Below are 23,061 nucleotides of genomic sequence, written 5' to 3'. Positions count from 1 at the left end.
TGCTGCCCTGTGTGCTGACACAACTGGCTTGTGAGGCAGGGCCACCAACCAAAACAGGGAACCAACCTGATTATTAAAAAAAAAAAAAACTTTGAAAGCTCTTGTATCATCTAACCACCATCTAGGTCTGGAGGTAAGGGTAAGGCTGTGCAGGTTTCTTAGTGGTTGGAAGCCTCAGACTGGATTTGAGCCGGCAAACCAAAGTTTCTCTTTTCAAGGTTAATGAAAATAACTGTATCCAACAAGGGGAGCTTCTTTCTAAAATAAAAGAGAGATTCCCTCTCCACTCCCATTTACTTTGACTTTAAGCTCAAATAAAGGAATGTAATCACCTCAAGAGAAACCTTGCCTGTCAGAGGCTTTTCCATGTGTGGTAATCTTGCCTTCTATTTTACTTTGTAGAAACCTGTACCGTGGAGTTAATTCTACGTGTATGAACTAGAAGTAAAGCTGAGAAACAGTTATGACACAGGCTTGGTCTTGAATCCTAAGTATTGATGGAAAAATGCGTTCGAAAAAGGCTGCTTGGGCTGGAATATGTGGGTCGTGGAGGAAAGGGGCTAGGCTGAGGAAGGTGAAGACAATAATCATTAAATGGCTCAGAGGAAATCCTAGCAGGAAAGGAAAGGGCTCAAATTATGCACCAGTGTGAGGGGTGACAGCACATAATGTTTGAAAGCTAAAAATAAAACCAGTCAGCCCAGACAGCAGGGAAGACATCTTTAAGAATAAGAGCAACCAGGCAGGGGATCAGGCTCTCAAGGGAGATAGTCAAGACACCAGAGTGTTTCAGATAAGATGTGAGAGGGAATGGCATGTAGAGAAATCTGTTCTGTGATGCAGGGGTTCAGGCTTGAGGTTTTCCTCAGCTGCGCACTGTGTGATTAAGCTATGAAGAATTCATTACAGATTTGCCGTACTTCACAAGAGGTTAATCACAGGTTGTGCAACATTATGAGTGTACAGTATACAAGGAAAAAATACGAACGCATACTCCCACAAACCTCTTTCTCTTCTCTGATTAAAATTTAACAGTGAAAATCAATTTAACAGTGTGCTCCTTCTGCCGGCTCCTGCAAAATCTAGTGGCGACAACAAGGTTAGATGCAGGTTATCTACTGTTTAGGTACATTTTTGCATGGGAAGCCCTTACCCTCCACTATCCATGTGGATCTTGCTTAAGTTTGCTAATACTCCCAGCTGATAGCGCAGTAACAGAGGAGGCTATTTCATCTGTCTCAGAGTCAAGGACAACATTTTGTAATGCAGACCTGGCATCAGGCACGTGTTGCTGTTGAGTCGCACTGTTTACATTTTGAAAATTTTTTTTTTTTCAACCTTGAAGGTTGGAAATACACTTATTTTGATTAAAAGCTCTGGGTTCTTTTTTGTTTTTCCCCGGTAAAAGCTGGGAGTCTGATATTATCATATGACTCCAGGAACCTAATGTTAAAAGTCAGTCTGCAATGCCCAGGCCTTTAATCTGCCTCAGATGTTATCTCCTACTGTAATCACAAGAAAAGCTATGAAAATGTATGTTCAACAGATATGAAATTAAAAGTTAAATTTTTCCATAAGTTTCTAATAATCCTGAAAAGAATACAGACTTCCAAATGTAAGGATCTCAAATTTTGCTGTAAATTGTTCTGCCTCGTATAATTATCCTACTAACCAGTTGTCATACTCCATGAGAGAAGGAGAACGTGATGTAGACATTTAGACTTAATGTTCCTTGTGGAAACCCTGAAGTAGATTTTCTAACCTAGAGAAAATGCAAGAAAGCTGCATTTTTCATTATTAGGAATAAGCAAAGTAGGTTAAGGAGGGAAGCTTTTTTAAAGTGAGTGTATACTACAAAACTGTAACTTTTTAGCTTCTTCAGAAAGAAAAGGGTGTGCTTACATGGATGCAATAGGGGAAAAGAATAAGATGTTTAAACACAGTACATTGGCCACTCATTTTATTTTTTCTATTATTATTTGTAACTACTGCTCCAAGCAGCACAAACCCAGCTGACTACATTTAGTTCGGCAACAGGAATAAAAACCCCAGCCACCCCCAGCAGTGCTGGGAAATAAATCACACACCATTACATCAGCCAAACAGCAGCAATCCCTCCCGATAAGGAACGCCTGCTAGCTCCGCTCTGGGAAAGATCAAGATTATTGCTCTGAACTCTCCACACTGGGGGTAGTAACTGTGACTTCATTTTATCATGTTGCTCAGTTTCCCATGTGCCCCCCCCCCCCCGATCGATAGCCTTAATATTTCAGCCCGTTTCTCCCCAGTTTTGTCTCTAACTGAACCGGCGGGGCGGCGCAGGGCGATAAATGCCAAAACGCCAGCGTGACCCCGCGGCTGACCGGAGCCCCAGGCCCTGGGGAAGGGCGGAGGGGCCCCGGGCCCGCAACCTTCGCCTCGGCGGAGCCAGCGTGTCCCTCCCGGAGAGCGGGCAACGCTCGAAGGAGCGGAGAGAGAGACCGGGGGCCCTGAGGGACCCCGCACCACCCGGCCGAGCCGCAGCCGCCTTCACCTGGCAGAGGAACAGCGGCAGCCACCTTTGTCCTGGCGCCGCCGCTTCTGCTCTGTGGTAGAAAGTAGTTCCGTCCCTCCCGGTCCGGTGTTGCTCCGCGAGCCCCATCGCAGGCGGCGGAGCGGCAGCAAGTAGTCCCGCTGGAATGCGACAGCGGCGGTGCCGGACGCCGTGTCCGCTCACCCTTTCACCCTGCCCGCGGGCAAGCACCTCAGGAGGTGCTGCTGCTGCTGCTGCCGCCGCCACCTGGCCCGTTTGCCTTGTCCTCCGGTCCCGCCGGGCTTTTGTCAGCCGCGGGGCGGCCGGGCGCGTGTGTGAGGCTGCCCCTGTGCCAGCGGCTGCGCGCTCCGGCGGCCGCCCCCGCCCCTCCGCTCCCTCCCTGACGGGAGAGGTGCCGCGGGGGGAGCGGGGGGGGGGCGGGCGCAGAGCCGGGAGCCGTCCGGGCGCGGCGCGGGGAGGCGGAGGCGAGGCCGGGGGAGGAGGAGGAGGAGGAGGAGGACTGTATCCCTGCGCCTGTGCGCGCCCGGCGGAGGCGGAGGCCGGGCGAGCGAGCGAGCGGAGGGGGTGGATGGGGGAACGGCCGCGGCGGTTGCGGTGAGGCGGCGGCGGTGGTGGCCGGCATGGAGGGCAGCGCCCGCTCCCGCGGCGGCGCGGCGGGGCAAGTGGCCTGCTAGGGACCGGCGAGGGGGAAATCTTCGCGGCCGCCCTTCCCCGCCCTCCTTCCCCCCACCGAGCTCCGCCACTTCCCCGCCACCTCCCCCGCCCGCCTGGAAGCATGAACTGGCAGCGGAGGTGCTGCTCCTCGCCGCCGCCTCCCCGCCGGTGAGAGCGAGGAGGGAGGGAAGATGGGGGCCGTCCTGCGCAGCCTACTTGCCTGCAGTTTTTGTTCCCTGATGAGAGGTGAGCGGGGCGGCGGCGGCGGGGGTTGCGGGGGGCGTGTGGTGGTGGTGGTGGGGTGGGGGGGGGGTGTGTGCAGGGGGAAAAGTTGCAGGGTTGGTGACGAGGGGCCATGTTTGGGCGTGCGGGAGGGGAGAGGCCTGGCTGCCGGCGGGGCGCGGGGCCCGGCGCGGGGGTAGCGCTCTCGCCCGGCCGCCGCCGCGGCCTCCCCGGCCTCCCCAGCAACTTCCCCGGCCCCGCTTGGGAGCAGCCCCCCAGCCCCCCGCCAGCGGCCGCCGGCCGCTTCTCTCACCGCCCCATTGTTGTTTTCAACTTTGTTGTTTGTTTTTGTTTAGTTTTTTTTAAAGCCCCCTAAACCAGAAGACGCCCCCCCCCCCCCCTTTCCCCCTCCCAGTCTCTCTCCGTACCCCCTGAGCTGGCCGGTGGGGCAGCAGCTCGGCCACGCCGGTGTCAGGCTGATACCGCCGTTACTGTGGCCAGGCTCCTCTCCTTCCACTCCCCCGAGAGTGGGGTCTTATCCCCCCGGGTGTGTGTGGGGGGGGGGGGTGGGGGGAGCGCGGAGCCTCACGTATTCGGTACGGGGGGTTTGGAAAGTGCCCAGGAACGGGTGTTTTCACTGAAAACCTCCTCGCCGCGAAGCGAGCGTGCCGAGTTGGCGAGAAGAGAGGAATGAACGCTCCTCTCAGCTGTGTGCTGGCTCTGCGCTGGGACTTGAGAGAAGTTTGTGTTCCACTGGTAAACTGCCGCAGCTGTTCGTACGGCTTTAAATCAGCAGCCGAGCCCCTTACGAAGGGATGTCACTTAAAGTAGCTGAGGATTTTTATTCCACTTCGCCTCTCCAACAAAATTTCTTGTCTTATAGGGCACAATTGGTAAGAAAACAGAGGATTTTTTTTTTTTTTTTTAACGCTATAAGCCTAACTACAGTAACTGTTTCTGTGTCCAGTCTTTCTGGGAAGCAATCACCTGTGGTGTTTGCATCCATCATTTTGCTGTTTACTTGCGTTTTTTTCATAGCAGATGAGGGAAGGGGTTATTGGCTAATAGTTAGTCAGCCACATTTTGATTCAGGAAATTCATCAGCCCTAGTGTGTTTCAATAAAAGCTAGAGTAAAGGTGGTATAGGCTGAAGTAACTGCTCAGTTTCCAGTTGCTCAGTACTCTGGAAAACAAAAATTTTCCTCTCCTCCATACCGTTTTTTTTCCTATGCATCTGTTTGCCACATTGTATCTGTTTGCAAAGATACAAGTATACTTATTTAAATGAACTGTGTAACATTTTGTACTCCTATTGTGGCAGCTAAACTCCGATTTTCAAAAGTTAATTTGGGTCTGGAGTTTAGAGAGAAACTGTTTCTTGATTAGTTAATTTTGTTAAGTAACAATCATACCTGCTCTTAATAAACCATTCGTTTGGCTCTCAACTTACTGCTTAACCTAGTTCAAATGACAGCACAGAAATCACTGTCATGTAGTGTCACATAACATTGTCACTGCAATTTCTACAAATTAATCTCGAAATAGTCATGTGTGCTTTTGCAAATTTTTGTATACTTTATGATGCTTAATAGGACACTTTGAAGAAACTTGCAGTTTCTGAACCATTCGGACTGTCATTTCTTTTCTCGTCTCTCATCTTTGTCTATTGCCAAGGGCATTTGTATCTGAACAGCACTTTTATTTCTTCTGTGTTCATGATCTCCTGCTGTTTGATCACTTACCTGAAGTCGTAATCTTCTGTTTGTGACACAATAGTAATTTTCCTACTGGCTAATTGTTACCTTAGATAGTGATAAACAGCGGGAACAGCTGAACTCTGAAGAAACAAAAAATCAAATTTTAATGCATGCGTCCTCACTAATAAATAACATCTATGCAAGTAGAATTGGTTTGAATAAGATGCGTTGAGTTCAGAAGAGGTGTCAGCAGTTCCTTAATGAGGCAGAGGCAGTGCCAGCATGAGTATGAATAAGTTTATACATGAAAGTAGAGGTGAAGTTATGAAGTTCACTATTTGGTTTGTGAATTCAGTGCTGTGAAAAATGCCAAGCCAACAGTGCTGGAAACTAAAACTCAGAAAATGTAATAGTGTGTATTTGTGGATTGCAGCACCCTCTCTGCTTACAGAACTAGCCTCCCTGTTCTCGTTGATGTAAAAAAAAAAAAAAAAAAAAAAAAGAGCACATGGACAGAGGTTTACAGCAGCTGAACTGTGATCATTAGTCCGTGGAAACTATGGTAGGCTCATTTACCAATCTGGAAAGGAATAAAATTGGTAATCTGGAAGCGCAGTGCCCTGTAAACTAATAAGGATTTGAAGAAGTACCAGGCCATTACCAGCCAGAAATGGATGCACAGGGCAAGGCACCTTTCAAAGTCATCCAAGGGCTGCAATAAGCCAGATCCTACTGACATTTTCGGGGCAGGTATTTGGATTTCTAAGAGGCAGGAGGTTACTGTCACGACAGCTTGCATGGAGGTTCTGTGGTTTGGAGTTGTGGGTTTTGGTGGGTTGGTTTTTTTTGGTTTTTTTTGTTTGTTTGTTTGTTTGGGTTTTTTTTGGTTTTTTTTCATATTCTGGCTGATGGAAGAAAGGAGTCACTTTCCTGGAACCTCTTGACCCTGATTACAGTCCAGTCTCTGTTCTCCTCTCTTGGCCCCTGGTTTGATATGGGGATTGGTCTTCCTCCTCTCTGACCATCAGCAGTGCTTCTTGAAGCTGCTCCCGGAGGGTGCTTATGGAGGAGTGAGTTAGAGCTGCTTCATGGCAGCTTTGCTGTGTTCTTCTTCGTGACAGCTGTGAAACCAGTCAGGACCTTGTTAGGTAATTGACAGTTGCAAAGAGGCAATGGCAGTAGCATCACATCTGTCAGGGAGCTACACATAAGTGTGAAACTGAGGTTTCAACTTTTTAATAAGTGATAAAGAGAGACTTCTTCCTCTGCAAGTATTCATGGCTTACTTTTCTTCCAGAAATAACTCTCCAGTCAGCATGCAATTGCTCTTTTATTTTGTTTTTAAACCCTGGCCATGCAGACAGTGCAAAAAGCTCTTGTTTGAATAGGAATCTTATAAATCATGTTTGTGCAGACATACTGAACATTGCAGATCTCTGTGCTTAAGGTCAGTTAGTGAAGAAATGAAAATGCCTTTTTAGTAACCGGCATTTTAAAACTACTGCTTCCCTCTTATGCATTCAGAAGAGAGTTTGTTTTAATCTGTTGTTATTGTTTTAATATTGCTACTGTTTTAATTGATTTTCATCTGTTGTTACTTGCTTTTGATAAACAGATCATTATTGCTTTTTTCTGTCTTTTTAGATAGACTCGTTTGCACGTAGTTTAGAGACTTGCTAAGCTGTGACTGGACGTGTTTGCACGTATTTTTTTACTAGAAGTCAGAGAAGGGGACAAGGAATAGGCTTTTTAGTTCTGAAGCACTCTGGCTGGAGTTGAAGTGCAACATTTCCAACTGGAGCTATGTTTTCACCTTCAGGCAAAGGGTCTCTTTGCCTAGGACTGTACAATACTTAAGTTTTGACAATGAGACTTGGAAATATGTTTGGGTGGTTTGTTTTGGTTTTTTTTTTTGGTAATCATTATGGTCTATTTCTTCACCTAAGCTTGAATCAATCGTATTCTAGTCATGTTTTGTCATTGTATGATTCCTCTGAAATCAGTGTACTTTTGTCTGTGATTTCCAATGCATTTTCCTCTTTCATCTCTCCATAGAGCAGTCTAAAATTAGCATGATCTAAGATGTTACAAAATCCACCATTACTTTAATAGTTTTTGCAATTGCATCTCTGTGATATAGTTCATTTATCATCAGATTGCTTTAGCTTTTCTTTAAAACTGAAAAAATAGGACTTAGAAAGTTTGATGGAGTTTTTTACTGTGTCTTGGAGGTAAGGTGAAGTAGCATTTTTTGCAAGATGCACTGAAGATACAGGGGAGTTCTGGATATGTGGGTGAAGCTGTGTATATTTGGTCAGAGATGTATGCAGATGATGGGCTTCTTGTATTCTTCAGTGGGAGTTATATATTCAGGTGAAAAGCTGTGCTCGTGTTTCACACCAATACTGGTTAGAGGGGCATTAATCATATTCATGTTTCCTTTTACCCTAGTGAATTGATTACATCTGCATTCCCTGAGTTCTAGGTGAGGAATTTGTCTTGAAGCTGTAGGTAGAGATTTGGGTTGGTTGTGTTTTGGTTTTTGTTTGGTGTTTTTTTTTTTCTTTTCAGGAGGATAGGTCAGGATCTGGAGCATAGGAAGCTTTTAAACTGTGTCTTTGAGAGCTGGAGAAATCTGATTCCTTTGGAGATCTGTAATCCACCTTTATGATGATGTCGCATCTCAAAAATGCCAGCTTCAAAAATATCTGCTGCAGTGCACGTAATATAGGATTTACTTTTTAGTTCAAATCAAGTAGAGCAAAGATAATGGTTTTTTTTCCCCTTCTGAGGGAGTGGAGTAGGGGAGAAAATGGGGAGAAACAGGTTTCAGTTTCTGATCTGTCCCCATTCATCTCCTCTGGCAGCCTGTCTGCAGACTTAAACACTATATTCTTTGTCCCTAGCATATTTAACCTCATTAATTTCATATGAAATGCTAAATACTTGGGTTGCTTTGCTGGTGGCTTCTTCAAAAGAGTTCACTTCCTTGTACTATAGGGAGGGGTCCGTGTTATTGTTGAGTGGCACCAGAAATGCAGTTGTTACTAAGTCTTTGTTGCATACTCCTGTTTCTGACTGAACTGGTGGCTCTGCAGTGCCTGGGAGCGTGCTCAGCTCCTCTCCACGTTCTGTTGGGGAGCCCTGATGCTTCAGCCAGCTCCCCTGAGAGAGATTTGGTTAGTAAACTACATTTGGCTAGTGAAATTCCTTGCTGCCACCCACTTCTTTGGTAGCACGTGAGGGCCATTTGTACTTTGAAGGCAACTGTTGCCAGTGAAGCAGAATTTACTAAAGAATTTCCCGCAGATGGACTTTTACCACTCAGTGATATAAGTTGCTTAGAAAGACATGGGGGGAACGCAACTGCCTTGCAGACTTCAGGGATGGTCTGTTCACGTTCATATAAAGCAGCGCGCGTTGCTCGCTTAAAAGTTGAGCCCTTGAACCTGAATGCTGTGCCTCACCAAGGGTGACTGCTGGTGTGTGGACATGAGGCTTAGGATGAGCACGCAGTGAGTACTTCCACCATGCCTGTGCCAAGTGCTTTGTAGTTATGGCTCTTCTACAGGGTAATTGCTGTTAGGTGAAATATTTTTTTTAACTTTTACCTCACTTGTATAGTTTCAGAGTATACCACATGCAGAGTTACAGAATATGCAGCACTCCAAACAAAGAAGCTGTGTCATTCTTTTGTGCTAATTGTCCAGGGCTTGGAAAGGGAAAGCATTGCATCTCTGATGGATTATACATAAATGCTGGATATTGACACCCTAAATATTAAGTAACTTTTTCCTACTCATAGATTTGGCAGGCAAGCTGACACAGCCTTCATTAAGCTCTCTAGATATTCTTGTAGTTTATAAATATTTATGGCAAGAGATTCACAATGTGAACAGCCTCAATATTTGCTCCATGTGGACAGAACTTGGTCTGAACACAGTGATGGTGTTTGCAAGCAGAAATGAGCTTGTCATCATTTCTCCTTTTCCTTATGTTCTCCTGTGAGACAGTTATGAAAATAGGGTGGGTTTTTTGTCTCCTGGTAATTCTCTTGCTGCAGGCCTTTCTATTTCAATGTAATTGGCACAGTCTCCCCTCAGTTTTGAAATAGAGTCAAACCTACCAGTCTATAATGGAACAGGAATACTGCAACACCTTTTCCCATTTGATTTTTAGTACAGTTTTAAGAATATACCATTCAAAGTATAAGTTAAAAGAAGTGATGGTTTAGTTAGTAATACTTTGTTTCCTTTGCAAAATGCTGTAAACTATTCAGAGAAAGAAGCATGTCAGTTTAAAAGATGGAATGCTTTCTGAGCTTCATTGTTTATATGGAGAGAACAATAAGAAAATGTTTTTAATATAAACAGACATGGAAAATGGCTACATTCGTACAGATTTTTTTAGTATCTTGTTACAGGATCACATTACCTAAATAGAATTACTCCCTCGTGATATAATCAATGTGGCAGAAATGGGATTAGAGTTTTAATTCTGTTTATGAGGGCCATGTGTGAGCTCTTGATGTCAGATTTGAAAAGTAATCACATTTGAGACAGAAAGTCTTAATCTATAAGCTATATAATTTTCCTTAATCAAAAATAATTTGTTTTCCTTCTCTATGATACTGAAATGTAATTTTCTTCTTTATATTTTTCCTCTTACTCCCCAGCCCCCCACCCTGTTCCCAGGGGAAAAAGCAATTTGCATGGTGGGGTTTTTGTGTTGGGTTGGTTTTTTTTTTGTTTTTTTTTGTTTGTTTGTTTGTTTTTGTTTTTTTTTTTAAAACTGCTTAAGCCTTCATAACTCCTTAATAATAAACCTGTCCATTGTCAAAGAGGTCGTGCTTCTGGAAGGTGGCCGATGTGTTTGCTTGAATTATGGAAGTTAAGAATATGTGGAAGGTAACAGAAATGTCAAGTGTTGTAGCATTTCAGACGTTTCTCCTTTTTTGTTCTGTCAAAGCAGTGAATAAAAATCTTGCTTGTACTCATAGTATTAGTGTTAATTAAAATGTTAACACTTTGGAAATCCAAGAATCCTCTTGTCCACACATGGATTTATAGAGCAGAAATATTAAGAAGAACAGAAATGTAGGAATTTTTAAGCTTTGTTATGCCTATTTGGAAAATGCACTGGTGTTCTAATAACTCAGAAACTTAATTGAGGCTCAACAGTTAGTCTTTACCCTGTAGGTAATGGCAAAATTCATAAGTAAAATTAATTCCAGATTGGGTGGTTTTGTGTTTTTACATTTGTTTATTTTTGGTTTGGATTGCCAGAAATGAGGCATATACAATACAAAAAAGATCAGATTGTTCACCTTTTTCAAAGGACCCTGCATGAGCGTGCATTTTGTTTTGGTTTCTTTGGTGGTTTTTGTTTGTTTGGTTTTCTTTTAATGTATCACTACATCTAATGTTAGCCTCTTGGAAGATTTTATATTAATACTGCTGGGACGCGAGTGGTTTTGAGAGTTAAAAAAATTAAAATAAAATAAATCATGTAGGTCCAACTGTGTTTCAAAAAAAAATCAAATGTGCAATGATTTTCAAAATTCTTGATGTTTGTGCACATCTTTTCTTATCCTTTAAAAAAAAGTAGCTAACTGTTTATTTGTACTGGAATTGTTATTTATTAATCTGTAGTAAACTTAATAGTCTTAAGAATTTGCCTGTTTAAAGTGTAATTTTGGTTTGAGAACCTTCTTTGGCTGGTGGAAAGTTGTTTTAAACTTGCATTGTGAGTATTTTCTTTAAATTTTCTTACAAAATTATTTTCTAGTTCACTGTCAATACTTCATATTTTTGCAAAATTGTTGATACTCTCTTGTACTGAAGAAAGTATTTTACCTGCAAGAGAAACAAAATCTCAATTATTGTCAGTATTTGTTATGATGGATGAACCATAAAAGATACCATTCACCAAGCTTGGTCTGGAAAGTAGACCACAAAGAAATGATTGGATAGCTGATATGTTCTTTGTTAAAGAATTGTGGAGAAGTGGGGATGAAAATGTAATAATAACCCTTCAAGGCAGTACTGCTGCTCCCCCTAACCGCTCCACCCCAGATCAATCCCACTATTATTTCCCAGCTGAGGGGTGTCACTTACTTTTGTGGTGTACTCATCAGTGTTGGCAACTTTTTCTGTTTTATGGGTCATTCTGTCCTCCAGCTGGGGTCTTTTGTGCTAAATTCTGTGTTCATGCTTTACAGCAACATCCTGATAGTGCTTTAAAAATCTAAACAAACTGAAGATCCCAACACAAAACAGAATAAATTAATTTAAAGGTTAGGTTTTTTTTGTTGTTGTTGTTGGGTTTTTTTTTTAACCTTATGAGACAAACTGACAGACTTAAGAAATTTTTTTTAAGTAGTAGGCATACCAGCTGGCTTAAAAATCTGAAAGTCATCTCAGGGTAGCTCAGTGCCTATGAACTTCTTGTCAACCTGGAAAAAGGCTTTGTTAATTTAAAGGCAAACCAACCAAGGCTGCTCAGGGTGTGGATTTTTTTGGTCCATGTGAAACTATTAGCAATCTGGGTGAGACCCCTTTGCTGGGGCTGTTTCCACAGCATGTCTGCCAGTATAACTAGGATACTGCAGCTATGGAGGCAAGTGGTGATTGAGGGCAGACGCTGCCAGGCCACTTTTAGCTGAATGTGCACCCCCAAACACGTCTGCTGTCCAGGCTGGAGCAGCTCATGAACTGTGATTGCTCCAGACTAGCAACAAACTTTGGAGTATTCCCGTCTCAGCTTGCCAGGGTATAGAAGGTGTATTTTGCAGCCTTTCGCCTTCCTAGGCTTTGGGAAATGAACTGCCTCCGTCACAGCATCACAATGTTGTACCTCAGTGTTCTAATTCTGTGGAGGGACTTAAGCAATGCACAGACTTTCAGCAGCTTCATGAGGGATATGATAGAGGCTCTTGGTTTGTGTTGTAGTGCAGTCTCTCCAGAACAGCTGCCCCAGTGGGCCCTCCATGGGCCACAGCCGCCTTCAGGCATCCACCTGCCCCGGTGTGGGGTCCTCCATGGGCTGCAGGTGGATCTGTGCTCCTCCATGGACCTCCATGGGCTGCAGGGGGACAACCTGCTCCACCATGGTCGTCACCACAGGCTGCAGGGGAATCTTGGCCAGGAGCCGCATTACTCCTCCCCCTCCTTCTTCACTGACCTTGGCGTCTGCAGCCATTCCTCTCACAAGAAAGGTTCTTCAGAACCAGCTGGCAAACACCTCTCGGAATCTCTTCACATCATCCAGCTCATCTTCTCTCCACTTCTTGCAGCCAGGCTGGGTCGAGTCGGGCCCAGTTGGTCCCCCAGCGGGAGGCCAGAAGATGAGGCCTGCCAGGCCTGTGAGGCCTGCGCCTCTGCCCCCGCTCAGCTTCTTCACATCTTCTCTTTTTTTTTTTTCCCTGTTTTCCCCTTCTTAAATACGTTATCGCAGAGGCGTTATCACGGAACACTCTGCTACCAGTCGGCTCGGCCTTGGCCAGCAGCGGGTCTGTCCTAGGCCCAGCTGAGTCCACTGAACAAAGGGGAGCGACTCCTAGCAGTTTTCTGCAGAAGCCACCAGCTTAGGCCCCCCCTCACTAAACAAAACCACAACAGTTTGTTTCCGTACAGTTAGAAACTGTGTAGGAAATGATGAGGCCAGAAGGTGTGAAGGGTAGTGTTCTGTTTCAGTGTGATCAGGTTGTCCTGTCTGTCATGATGTGGCTTCAAGTTTGGATTGCAAAATATCATCCCTATTCATATGTGAGACTCTAATTGGTGCAGTATAGCAAAACAAGCATTTCTTTTTCTGCCTGAGCAAAGGTGTGTGCTTGGGAGAACTGTCAGAAACATACCTTGCAGACAAGAGATGCTTTGCAGCCGTCTACATGCATACTAACTTTTTCATTAAACAGATTGTCTTGATATAAGCGTGGGTGTTTCCAGTAGAACTGGGCAAGTATTGCCAATGTGCGTGGAACTGGTATGACTTCATCTGCAGCGCTGTGTGTTATTCTGACAACTGTTTGAGAAACTGGGAGAAGGTTATGAGGACACCTAAGGAAATGAGACGTGTAATGTAGAGTTTCCACAGACATTAGCATAGATCATTGTGCTACACGGTCACGCATCCCTTTGAGCCTTCCCGCTTTCCAGAGTTTACTACTGGCCCAAGAAAGTGTACTGTACTGCTGCCAGGTAACCTTTATTTTCTTGCCACTTTGTGACTCCCTTTTGTAAGCAGCAGGGTAATGGAAGAAGGTGGTAGTGTTTTATGGCAATGCAGCTGCAAGCAGATGCCTGACCAGGGAGCATAGCTCTCTGCTCATCCTAGGCTGTTGTTAGCAAGATAGGTTCAGCATATTAAGTTGTAAAGATGTCAACTGCCAGTCAAAGTGGTGTGTTTCAGTCCCATGAGAGTGCAGTGGAAAGAACTTCAGAGTAGGATAGTCAATGTTACAGAAAGTTGAGCCGAGTCACCTTTCCCTTGCTGTGATAGTGGGTCAGTGTGAGTGTGCTACCTAACACTGAGAGGAGACATGCTGTTATAATTTGGAAATCACTAACTGCTGGCTCCATGGCTTTTTCTAACAGGATGATTTGATGGGCAATGCCTGCCACTCAGAAAGTTGTTTGCCTGTGATATGGTGGAATATCTGGTGTACTTCGGGCATGTCTGCTTTTTGCTATATTTTGTCAGGTTTTTTTGCTTTTTATGCCTGGACCTGGTATTCTATCCTTACTTGTACTCCATTTTTTTTTCGTCTCCCATTTTCTTGCCTCCATCTGTCCAGCTCTTCAGTAATAGAAGTTTTTTCCTGTTATTCAGCAGGCTAAAGGATGACTTACTGCCTTTGTACCAGCTAGCCTTGCAGGATGTCTTCGTCTCCAAAGTTCCTATCTGGCCAGAGGCCTGCAAAAGTAACAGTAAAAGCTTGTTGCACAATCCAAGTGCCATTGTTGCTGCTTGGTATCTTTGCTTTCGCACTGATGATGTTACTCATCTCATTCACTGGCAAGCCTGACTGTTCCTGTGACCTTTTGAGTTACCGTCTGAACAGCCCTTGGATGGCTTTAGCATGTGGAATACATTTTAGGTTTGCTGAAAAGAGGAGAAAAGGTCCTTTCTGACAAGCTTGGGCTGCCTTATGCTTTTTTACTAAAATCCTGGTTGCCTGCTATGTCCTGCAAGTATATTTGTGAGAGCAAGGTGGTTCAGAGAGGAGAGCTGTCTGTTCACAGGGAAGGTGGAATGGGGGCTACTGTTAAGTCAGCTAATTAGTTTTTTTTAAAAAAATTCTGTGGAATTGTGAATTGTGTAGAATAAATCAGGAGAGGTGCTGTGATGGAGTACTTAGTGTAAAATCCTGTCCTGCCACTTGTGCTGAAACTCTTATGTATTTCCTAGTGATTTTTTGTTTGTCTGAAAATAGGAACCACCTCTGTGTAAGTTTATTGAGGCTGGGTCCCTGCTTTTTGGGGAAGTTCATTTTCATTTGCAACTTCCCTATCTCCTGATCTCATACAAGTCTCTCAGGCTTTTATTCCCACTGCTACCTCAACCTTTTCGTTCTTGCTCCTCAAAACTGAGCAGCAAAACTAAAAAAAATCACACATAACAAATATACAAAATTTCTTATAAGCATAAGCAATGATGAAGAAATTTGAAACCTGGGGAGTAAAGGGAAGAGTCCTCACAATAGACTATGCCAGAACCCTTGTGTCTATCGAGAGAGTTTTTCTTCTGTTCTTGTGTTGGCTCTCTGTGGGACATCTTGGGAATGGGGAAGATTGTCTTACATACAAGGAGTTTTGTGTATAGAATGGTTTTGAGGAGGTTGCAGTTAATACTCTTTGCTGGTTATCCATACCCATTTATCTGCTTTTTCCTTCTCTTGTGGGCTGAGTGTCATGTCATTCTATCAAGGCATCTGGCAAATCCTTCATGCTTTACTGTGCCTCTTCCAGGACAGAGGACATATGTCAGATATGCTTGACATATCTCATCACTGCATCTCCTCTTTTCCAGTCCTCGTGCTTGCCATCCTCGTGGCAGTGTGCATGGCAGTATCAGTTCACCTTTAGATGCTCAGAATTCTTCAGCAAGACTTAAGACAGGGAGTTCTCCCTTCTCACCTCAAGGACATAATCTTCCAATGTAACGATGCATGGGTTTCTTATCAGTGGACTCCCGTATGGATATTTCTTTCCACAATGTGAGCGGTTTCCCAGTGTTACTGGCTGGGCCACACTGGGATTCTGGGGCAGGTTGCCACAATTATGGTGGCCACCTCTAGTTTGGTGAGTCCTGTTCCTAAATTGGAGGTCCACAAGCAACTGGTTCAGCTGATTTGTCAAAGCTGATGCAGTCCTCCCTTTCCCTGGTGTGCTAGTACATAATGTTTACCTGATTTTGTTCTGAACTGGTTCTGGATGATGGCTGTCTAAAACCTACTTTTTGGCTGGCGGGGGAGAGCATAGTAGCCTTTTGCTGGTTTCACTCCCATATTGTCTCACTGTGGTGTGGGACAAGTGCCAGTACCAATGCAAAAGAGAGATCGGGAACCAACATCTGAAAGTGGAGCCAAGGAGAAAGGGTGAGGCTGCAGTCGCATCTTGAGCAGATCTAGCAGCCTGTCAGCAAAAGGGAGGAGAGCTGCTCCCCTTTCCAACTCCCTGCTGCTTGCCTTATGTTAGTTTTGGAGTTTGCTGGACCACTTCTTGAGTTGATTCAACTCACTAACCCACTCAAACATTTCACTGACGTAATGATCTGAATCAGCTTGGGGAGGGGCCCTTAACTAAGTGAGAGGGTGCAACAGCATTGCTGGGGGTTGCGATGGAGAAAACAGGGTTTGGGGAAAATAAGATTATGCTAATTGCTTTAACCAGGCCAAATTCCGTTGTCAGTGAAAGAGAATGAGCGTGTTGAAGGTAACACTGACCTTGTGACACGCAGAGGTGCCATGGATCATTGAAAGCAGAAAGGGAGCAGGCGGGAACTTGTGGAAAAGGCCTCTGGACCAGTTACAGAAAAGCCGGACAAATTCTGGCAGCTTAAAGTAGACATTTAAACATCAAAAAACCCTGAGAAACATTTTCAGTTGGTAAAGTGATCTTTTCATGTTGGTTTATCTCTTTGCATTCTTTGGGCTGCAGCATTTTTAAGCCAGTGTCAGACACTGACAAATCAGATGTACAAAGCAAGACTTAATTTTAAAAGTATTTGAGAAACCAGACTTAAGTGTCTTGGGGATTAGCAACTTTCAGTATGTTAAGGAGAGAGACAAGAGCTGCAGCCAAGTGAAATATTTGGTACAAGAACTGAAGTTTGGTGGTGAGGAGAAGAATGCTGATGTAGAATTGTAGTTGTAAAGGTAGGGCGAAAAAGGCAGTGGCTGGATTTTAATATTGAATGTGGTAAGGTTAGGGAAGGTGTTATGTGAATATCAGAGTTAAGAAGCAGTTAGGCTCTGACTCACTATTGACAGGAGTTTCTTATGATTTAAATTATTTTTGTTGCAGTTCAAATGTGTTAAATTTCAGTTTTTGTAACTTTTGTGTTCTCTAAGCAAACATTTGTTCCTGCTAGTGGATACAAAAAAAGTCTTGTGTTATAACTAAAGCTAACTTTTGCTCTGTATTGGGTACTTTAAATAGAAGAATAAACTATGTGTAGACCTCTCAGGTGACAAGAGGATGTGGTAATATTCACTACTGTTTCAGTTGTTGATTTCCAATCTGGGTGTTTTTTATTTTACTTTTTAAAATGTGTACTTCTTTTCAATGTATTACAGTTTATTGCAGTTATAATATGTATTTTTATGATGCTTATAGAAAGGGAAATAGAAACATATATAAAGAGTTCAGCTTTGACTACTTAAAAAAAAAAAAGAGTTGTATCTCTTTGCCCTATTATAACTTAAATGGCGAAATAGTTGCCTGGCTTTGAAAGGAGTGTCTCTTCCACTCGGTCCCTTAGCATATTAGTATAGTTCATAACTTCATTATTCAAGAAAGCTGTTTTTTCAGTGTACTGTGTTTCTTTTAAAGTAAGTTATATGGGGCAGGATGGGATCTTCTGCCACAATTTTCCTTTTAGCATTGCTGCTTGGATCAAGTAAGTGGCAAAGATGATACAACGTACCGATGCTGCCAACTTCAGGAATTGGGTTTTATAGGATATTGAAGTCTTAATGTTTTCCAGGAAGAGTTGGAGTGAGTAGGGAAACAAACCTGTTTTTTATTATTTTGGTGATGCATGCTTCATTGCTGAATGTTGCAATAAATTGGAAAGCTTCATATCCTCAATTGCCAGCCCTGCGGAATGTGTTACAAGTTGCGGCTTTGAATCAATCTGCATGGAACCTCACATGCTAAGTGTAGCTGTGTTTCTTCTGAGTGGTCATTCAAGTAACTTGTATCATTCATGAAAAGGATGTTTTCTCCAGTCCTTCCTCAGCCAGATCTGAGCTCCAGCAAGAAGTGAATAACCTATGCAATGCGGTTGTGTTAGGCTCAGCAGTGCCTTCAGGCCTCAGTGATTACACTTGACATGCCCGGTATTCCAATTCAGTGCATGCTGTGTGCATGGATACTCTTGCTCCGTGTTGCACATAATAATGGAACCTGTACTCATTTGTGCGTGGATTTACCTTTTTTCAGATGCTAGGCATGCTACCTTATTAGAGAGAGCTCTGCCAGTTGGCTGCACGTTTTCCTATGGTGCATTAGATAACATTGAGCTGACTATTAACTAGATTTTTCAGGTTGCAATTGCATGCAGGCTTTAAAAAGTAGAGGGTTTTATTGTGTATCTATTTTTTACCACTTTCAATTTATTGAATACTTTTTTTCTGAAAAATGCAGTCATCATAAGCAACCTGCACTTCAAGAAACTCTACTGTAATTAATTTAAAATCTTCAGGGAGTGGGAAATTATGCAAGGAAGGCAAGGACATGGCATAGTAAGGTAATAAGCCTACTTAATATAAGGATTCTACTTTCTAATTTAAAGAAGTCTCCCCCTTCTCCATGGAGATGTAATCTCTAAAGTAGATGTTTTGTTGCACAATAGAAACCTGCTTTCTGGAGGGGGAAATACAAATTTAGCATTATTAAAAACAAACAAATCTTCCACTCTCCTCCTGTTTTGGTAACTTTCTATCTAAAGATTCTCATAAATCAATTTCTATTCACTCTTTCTAAACTTAGGATGACAGTCTAAACAATTTAGGCGGTGGGTGTTTTTTGTTTTGTTTTGTTTTTAAAAAAAAAAAAAAAGGAAGAAAAAGTAACAAGCTTCCAAACATACACAGCAGAACTTGTTTATTTAGAGGTAGATTAAGGAACTTCTTTGTTCCTTCTGCTTCTCCCAATACGCATGTGGCAGTGTATTTGAGAAACAATTTTGTGGTAATGAGGGGAGTAGTTTCATCTTCGAAATGAGCTTTTGAATTTTCTGAAGTGTGTGTTAGTATTTCTGATTTCAGTGAGAGTTTCTCGTACAAGGAACTGTATCTTTTCTGGCAGTGTAGCCCTTGACATTATTCAATCATGCCTACTTTCGGTTCTATAAATGTAAGCCTTTCGGTTAGGATATGTATCCTGTTAGAAGTTTAAAGCGCCCACCTATGCTGATGAAAAAATCTGGAAGATTTTTGTTGAATTTGTGTGGTGTCAGGGGGAGGAGCATCTGGTATACCAATCAGTATGTTTCTAAATGCCACAGCATGTGTTGCTATACTGCCTGAGTAAACACAGGGAAAGGTAGAAATGTTCTTTGATAGTGGATTTAAAAGGATGTGATTGTCTGCTTCATACGATTGTACTATTTTTCTTAACCTTTTGTTGCATTAGGAACGCGACTGGAATTTTCATAATGTTATATACAGCTTGTGGTTAAGGACAATTAAACAGCCATATTACATTTAAGAAACTATGTGTTTTCATGGTTACTATTTATCATTAGTCACCTTGAGTGTTGTGTATGAAAAATATACAAACCATGCAAACTGACAGAGTAAGCAAATAAAGCATATAAAATACAGACTTTGTGTTAGACAACTAAGCAGGAGTGGTAAAGCTGAGTTTGAAAGAACTCAGTGTTGTCTATTCTGGTATATTTATTTTTGTCCCTACCTCCTCGTACTGACGTCAACAGTCTAAAGCAACATTCATCTTATGCTGTGCAATGAATTTTGTATTTGTATGTATTATGTGTAAAATGTCTGAGATACATAATTTTGGAGAGTATCAACACACAGGTGGCTTTGATAGCTTGACATGAATTAGACTGTTATAGAAGTGGGGTTTATATTACAAAATTCTAGAGGGGGGTGGGAAATCTCTCAGGTGGGCCTGCGCTGAGCAGTTAGAAGCTACTTTACTCTTATCTTTCAGATTCTGATTTAAGCATTCTTCCCTACAGAATGGTGTCATTTGGGCACTTCAAACCTCCGTTTTCTTTGTTCTTTTCCTTCTTCTTTAATCTTATTTCAATAATGCACAGCCCAGAATAATGAGCTGCCCATTACGAAGTTACCATCTTGAATTGTAGCACTGTTGAAAGGCTTTGAGTTGGTGCTTTTTAGTAAAACTTCAAAATGTCCCCTCATCTTTTTTTTTTTTTTTTTTTTAATTTCTTAAATTAGTAGTTATGGCCTGATGTGCCATCATAGTGCAAGTTATACTTAATATGAGTGATGTTAATGCATCTGTCTGTCTCCCCCATCCTTGTTTCTCCCATTTAAAGCTGCTCCACTGTTGCTGTATGCGAACCGACGTGATCTGCGACTGGTGGATGCGGCAAACGGGAAGGAGAATGCTACAGTGATTGTGGGTGGCTTAGAGGACGCAGCAGCAGTGGACTTCGTGTTTGTAAAGGGGTTGATATACTGGAGTGATGTAAGTGAAGAAGCGATTAAACGAACAGAATTCAATAAATCTGGGAGTGTACAAAATGTCGTAATTTCTGGACTTCTGTCACCTGATGGGCTGGCATGTGACTGGCTGGGAGAGAAATTATACTGGACGGATTCTGAAACAAATCGGATTGAAGTTTCTAATTTAGATGGATCACTGAGAAAAGTTTTGTTTTGGCAAGAATTGGATCAACCCAGAGCAATTGCCTTAGATCCTGCAAGAGGGTAAGTCTTTGTTAAAACAAAATAATTACAAATATTAAAATTTCTGCAACTTCCTGTTTCTTGAATGATTTTAAATAAGCGAAGATACTGTTATCACAGTTATCCTAAACCATTTTGCATTATTTGTTTCTCTTTCTATTACTGTGACTTGGAAACAATTTGCACTTCTGAAATTGCATTCATATTTGTTTGTGAAAAACTAGAAATCGTCAGATGTTTAAAAAAGTACTAGAAGCTTATTTTGGCAGTAGTGCAGATGATGAACAGAAGTGGAGAAGTTCTAATGTAAAATCCAATATAATCTTCTTGAAAGGCCATCAGCTGCCTGTGGACAGGCTTGTGCCTCTGCAGTGTCAGTGTCAAGTGGTGGAATTGTTTTGAGCTTTGTTCATTGTTTATATTTATGCTTTATTGAAACAGCAGAAGAAATGAAAGAAATCAATACACCATATTAATAACAATTTGAGACATGTTTTAGCACTTAACCAGAAGATTTACAGAAGGGTTCTTCTCCCAACCCTTCAGGGATCTTTAGTTTTAAAAAGTCCTGTGTTTTAGCTTAGCTCATTGTAGAACAGGTCTAATTCTTCTCAGCTCTCATGTCAGTCCCTGGGTGCGACTTACAGTATCATCATTTTGTTCTGTTCTTGGAACAAAGCTGTCATTGCCAGAAATCTAAATTCAGTGGGTTTTTTGGTGATGTTACGTAAATGGCTAGCTTGAGGTTACCCCGTAGATAGTCATCTGTTATACAGTAACTAGTCTTCCAAAGTGAAAGACTAATGGAATATCCTTGATGTGTGTAATATTTTGATAGTTTTGAAATTTGCAACCTAGATCTTACTTATACTATTTTTTTTTTTTAACTGAAAAAGCAAGAAAATGAATCTATTGTACTGCCATTTCACATCTTTTTTTTGGGTCAACTTTTTGGGGCGAGCAATCAATGCATTGTTGTTTTTTTTTTTTGAAAGATGAGGGCTGTATTTTAGCTGCTTGCAGCTTTTTCTTATTATAATTTGTTGAACTTGCATGTTTGGGTCTTTTCCTCCAAAAGCAGAAAGTCTCTTTATAAAACATGACTTCTGTCCTGAACGTCATAGAAATACCATATCTTGAATATTTTCTTCGACAGTTTCAGTAGCCCTTTGACAATATGTAAAAAGGAAAGATGTTTCTTTTGCATTACTTGTGTTTCCAGCTTTGGAAATAACAAAAAGATAGATTTATGCTTTTCCATCTCTTTACAACTTATACATTGGAGCTAATGATAGCATTAGTTTTATTTTATTAGATTCTAAAACCATTTAATAGTGCAAGAAAAGATGTAATGCTCATGCTCCTTCCACCCACCATCCCAAAACTGAGAGAGAAAAGGGAGGAAAAACACAGTCAAAGTGGTTTTGATTTGGCTTGTAGCCAGAGAGACAGAGATCCTCGTTAGTTAGGAATAATGCACTGTCAAGCTAGTTGGTCTTTTTTAGAAGAGTATTTGTATTTTTCCAAAGATGTACAGTAATATGCTCAGTGATCAAAACTAGACAATTGTGTACTCTTGCAGTCTTTCATAATACTTTACACGAAGAGGAGACTACTAGAAGAAAAACGAAATAGATCAAAGCTGAAGTGAACTCATAACTTTTTCCATACTGATGATCTATTAAAGCAGTAGGAGTAAACACTTCAATATGCCTAGACTTAAAACAAAACAACTCAAAGAAAAAACCCAAACACCATCCCTCTTCTCCAAAACAACAACAAAAAAAACCCCCAACCAAAACAAAAAACACCTCCAACAACTGTAATTGAAGGACAAAATATTATTTTTTTTTCTAAATATTTGTAGAGATCACTTTCTAAGTTGCTTTATGAAGGATATGTTTTAGGAAAGTAATACATCCACTTTCTGTCTACCCATATTGCAGTTGCAAAAATTGCAATTCTCTCCTGCAATTTTATGACAGAAAACCTCTCAGCTTTTAATAAATCGGGTTACATTTCAGAACTTTCTCCAAAACTTGAAATATAGGTGGAAGGGTGGTATCAGCACAGGGATATAAATTAAAAAAAAAAAAAAAAAAATCCCCAAACTGTTATTGTAGGCATGTTTCTTTCACTAATATTTACAGGTTTTTTAGCCCTGTAAATGTCTTCTGGTTTCACACTGTTGCGTGGCAGACAGTAGCAGGAATAAGCCATAAAAAGATCTAAGAACAGTTAATAAAATCTGAAACTTGGAAAAGCAAAACCCCTCTCATTTTCCTGTAGTCTAATCCATCTCCTGTTATGCTCAGTTGATGGTTATTCCAGACACAGTTTTATAAACGCTTGCGATTCATGAAAATAAATGATTTAGCAGCAAAATTTACACTGAAGTCATCATTACCCACAAGTTCAATTTCTCATTAAAGTTTATTTGTCCAATGTAGTTGATCTAAAGTAGGATACATCAAGTATTTCACGATCAAGTTGATTTAAGTACTAAACTACTCATCTGTTCTGTGCTTGTGTGTACACATATATTGATTATATGTATCTGTCTTACTAAAAAGATGAGAATGCCTGCTTTGAAATGAAATGTTAAGAACAGCATAAGCTAGCACAAATATGTAGTCATGAATAATGCATTTTTTTGGCACTGCCCCATGTAGGAAAAAAAAGTTCATCAACACCGGTCTTTTTAGCAACCTGTGTGTTGTAGGATACTCAACAGTTGTTCTCTGAAGGTCACCACTCAGTGCTGTTGTGATAGTTTGGAGGAAATTATTGGACTCTTTGAGAGCATGTTACAGCAACAGTAGCAG

The 23,061-nt window shown here is 42.0% G+C and overlaps 1 protein-coding gene across 1 annotated transcript in view; it reads left to right on the top strand.

The window, feature by feature from the left end:
* The first annotated feature begins 3,167 nt into the window (after positions 1-3,167).
* LRP6 (LDL receptor related protein 6) overlaps positions 3,168-23,061 on the top strand; it is a 134,851-nt gene continuing 114,957 nt past the window's right edge. Inside the window, exons 1-2 of the mRNA XM_086758108.1 lie at positions 3,168-3,433; positions 19,864-20,257. Coding sequence (XP_086614234.1) covers positions 3,379-3,433; positions 19,864-20,257 — 449 coding nt within the window. The 5' untranslated portion in view covers positions 3,168-3,378. The remainder of the gene's footprint in view (positions 3,434-19,863; positions 20,258-23,061) is intronic.

The sequence above is a fragment of the Chlamydotis macqueenii genome, chromosome 1, assembly GCF_036417535.1.
Source record: "Chlamydotis macqueenii isolate bChlMac1 chromosome 1, bChlMac1.mat, whole genome shotgun sequence".
Taxonomy (NCBI): domain Eukaryota; kingdom Metazoa; phylum Chordata; class Aves; order Otidiformes; family Otididae; genus Chlamydotis; species Chlamydotis macqueenii.
This window is presented reverse-complemented; position numbering and strand designations above follow the sequence as displayed.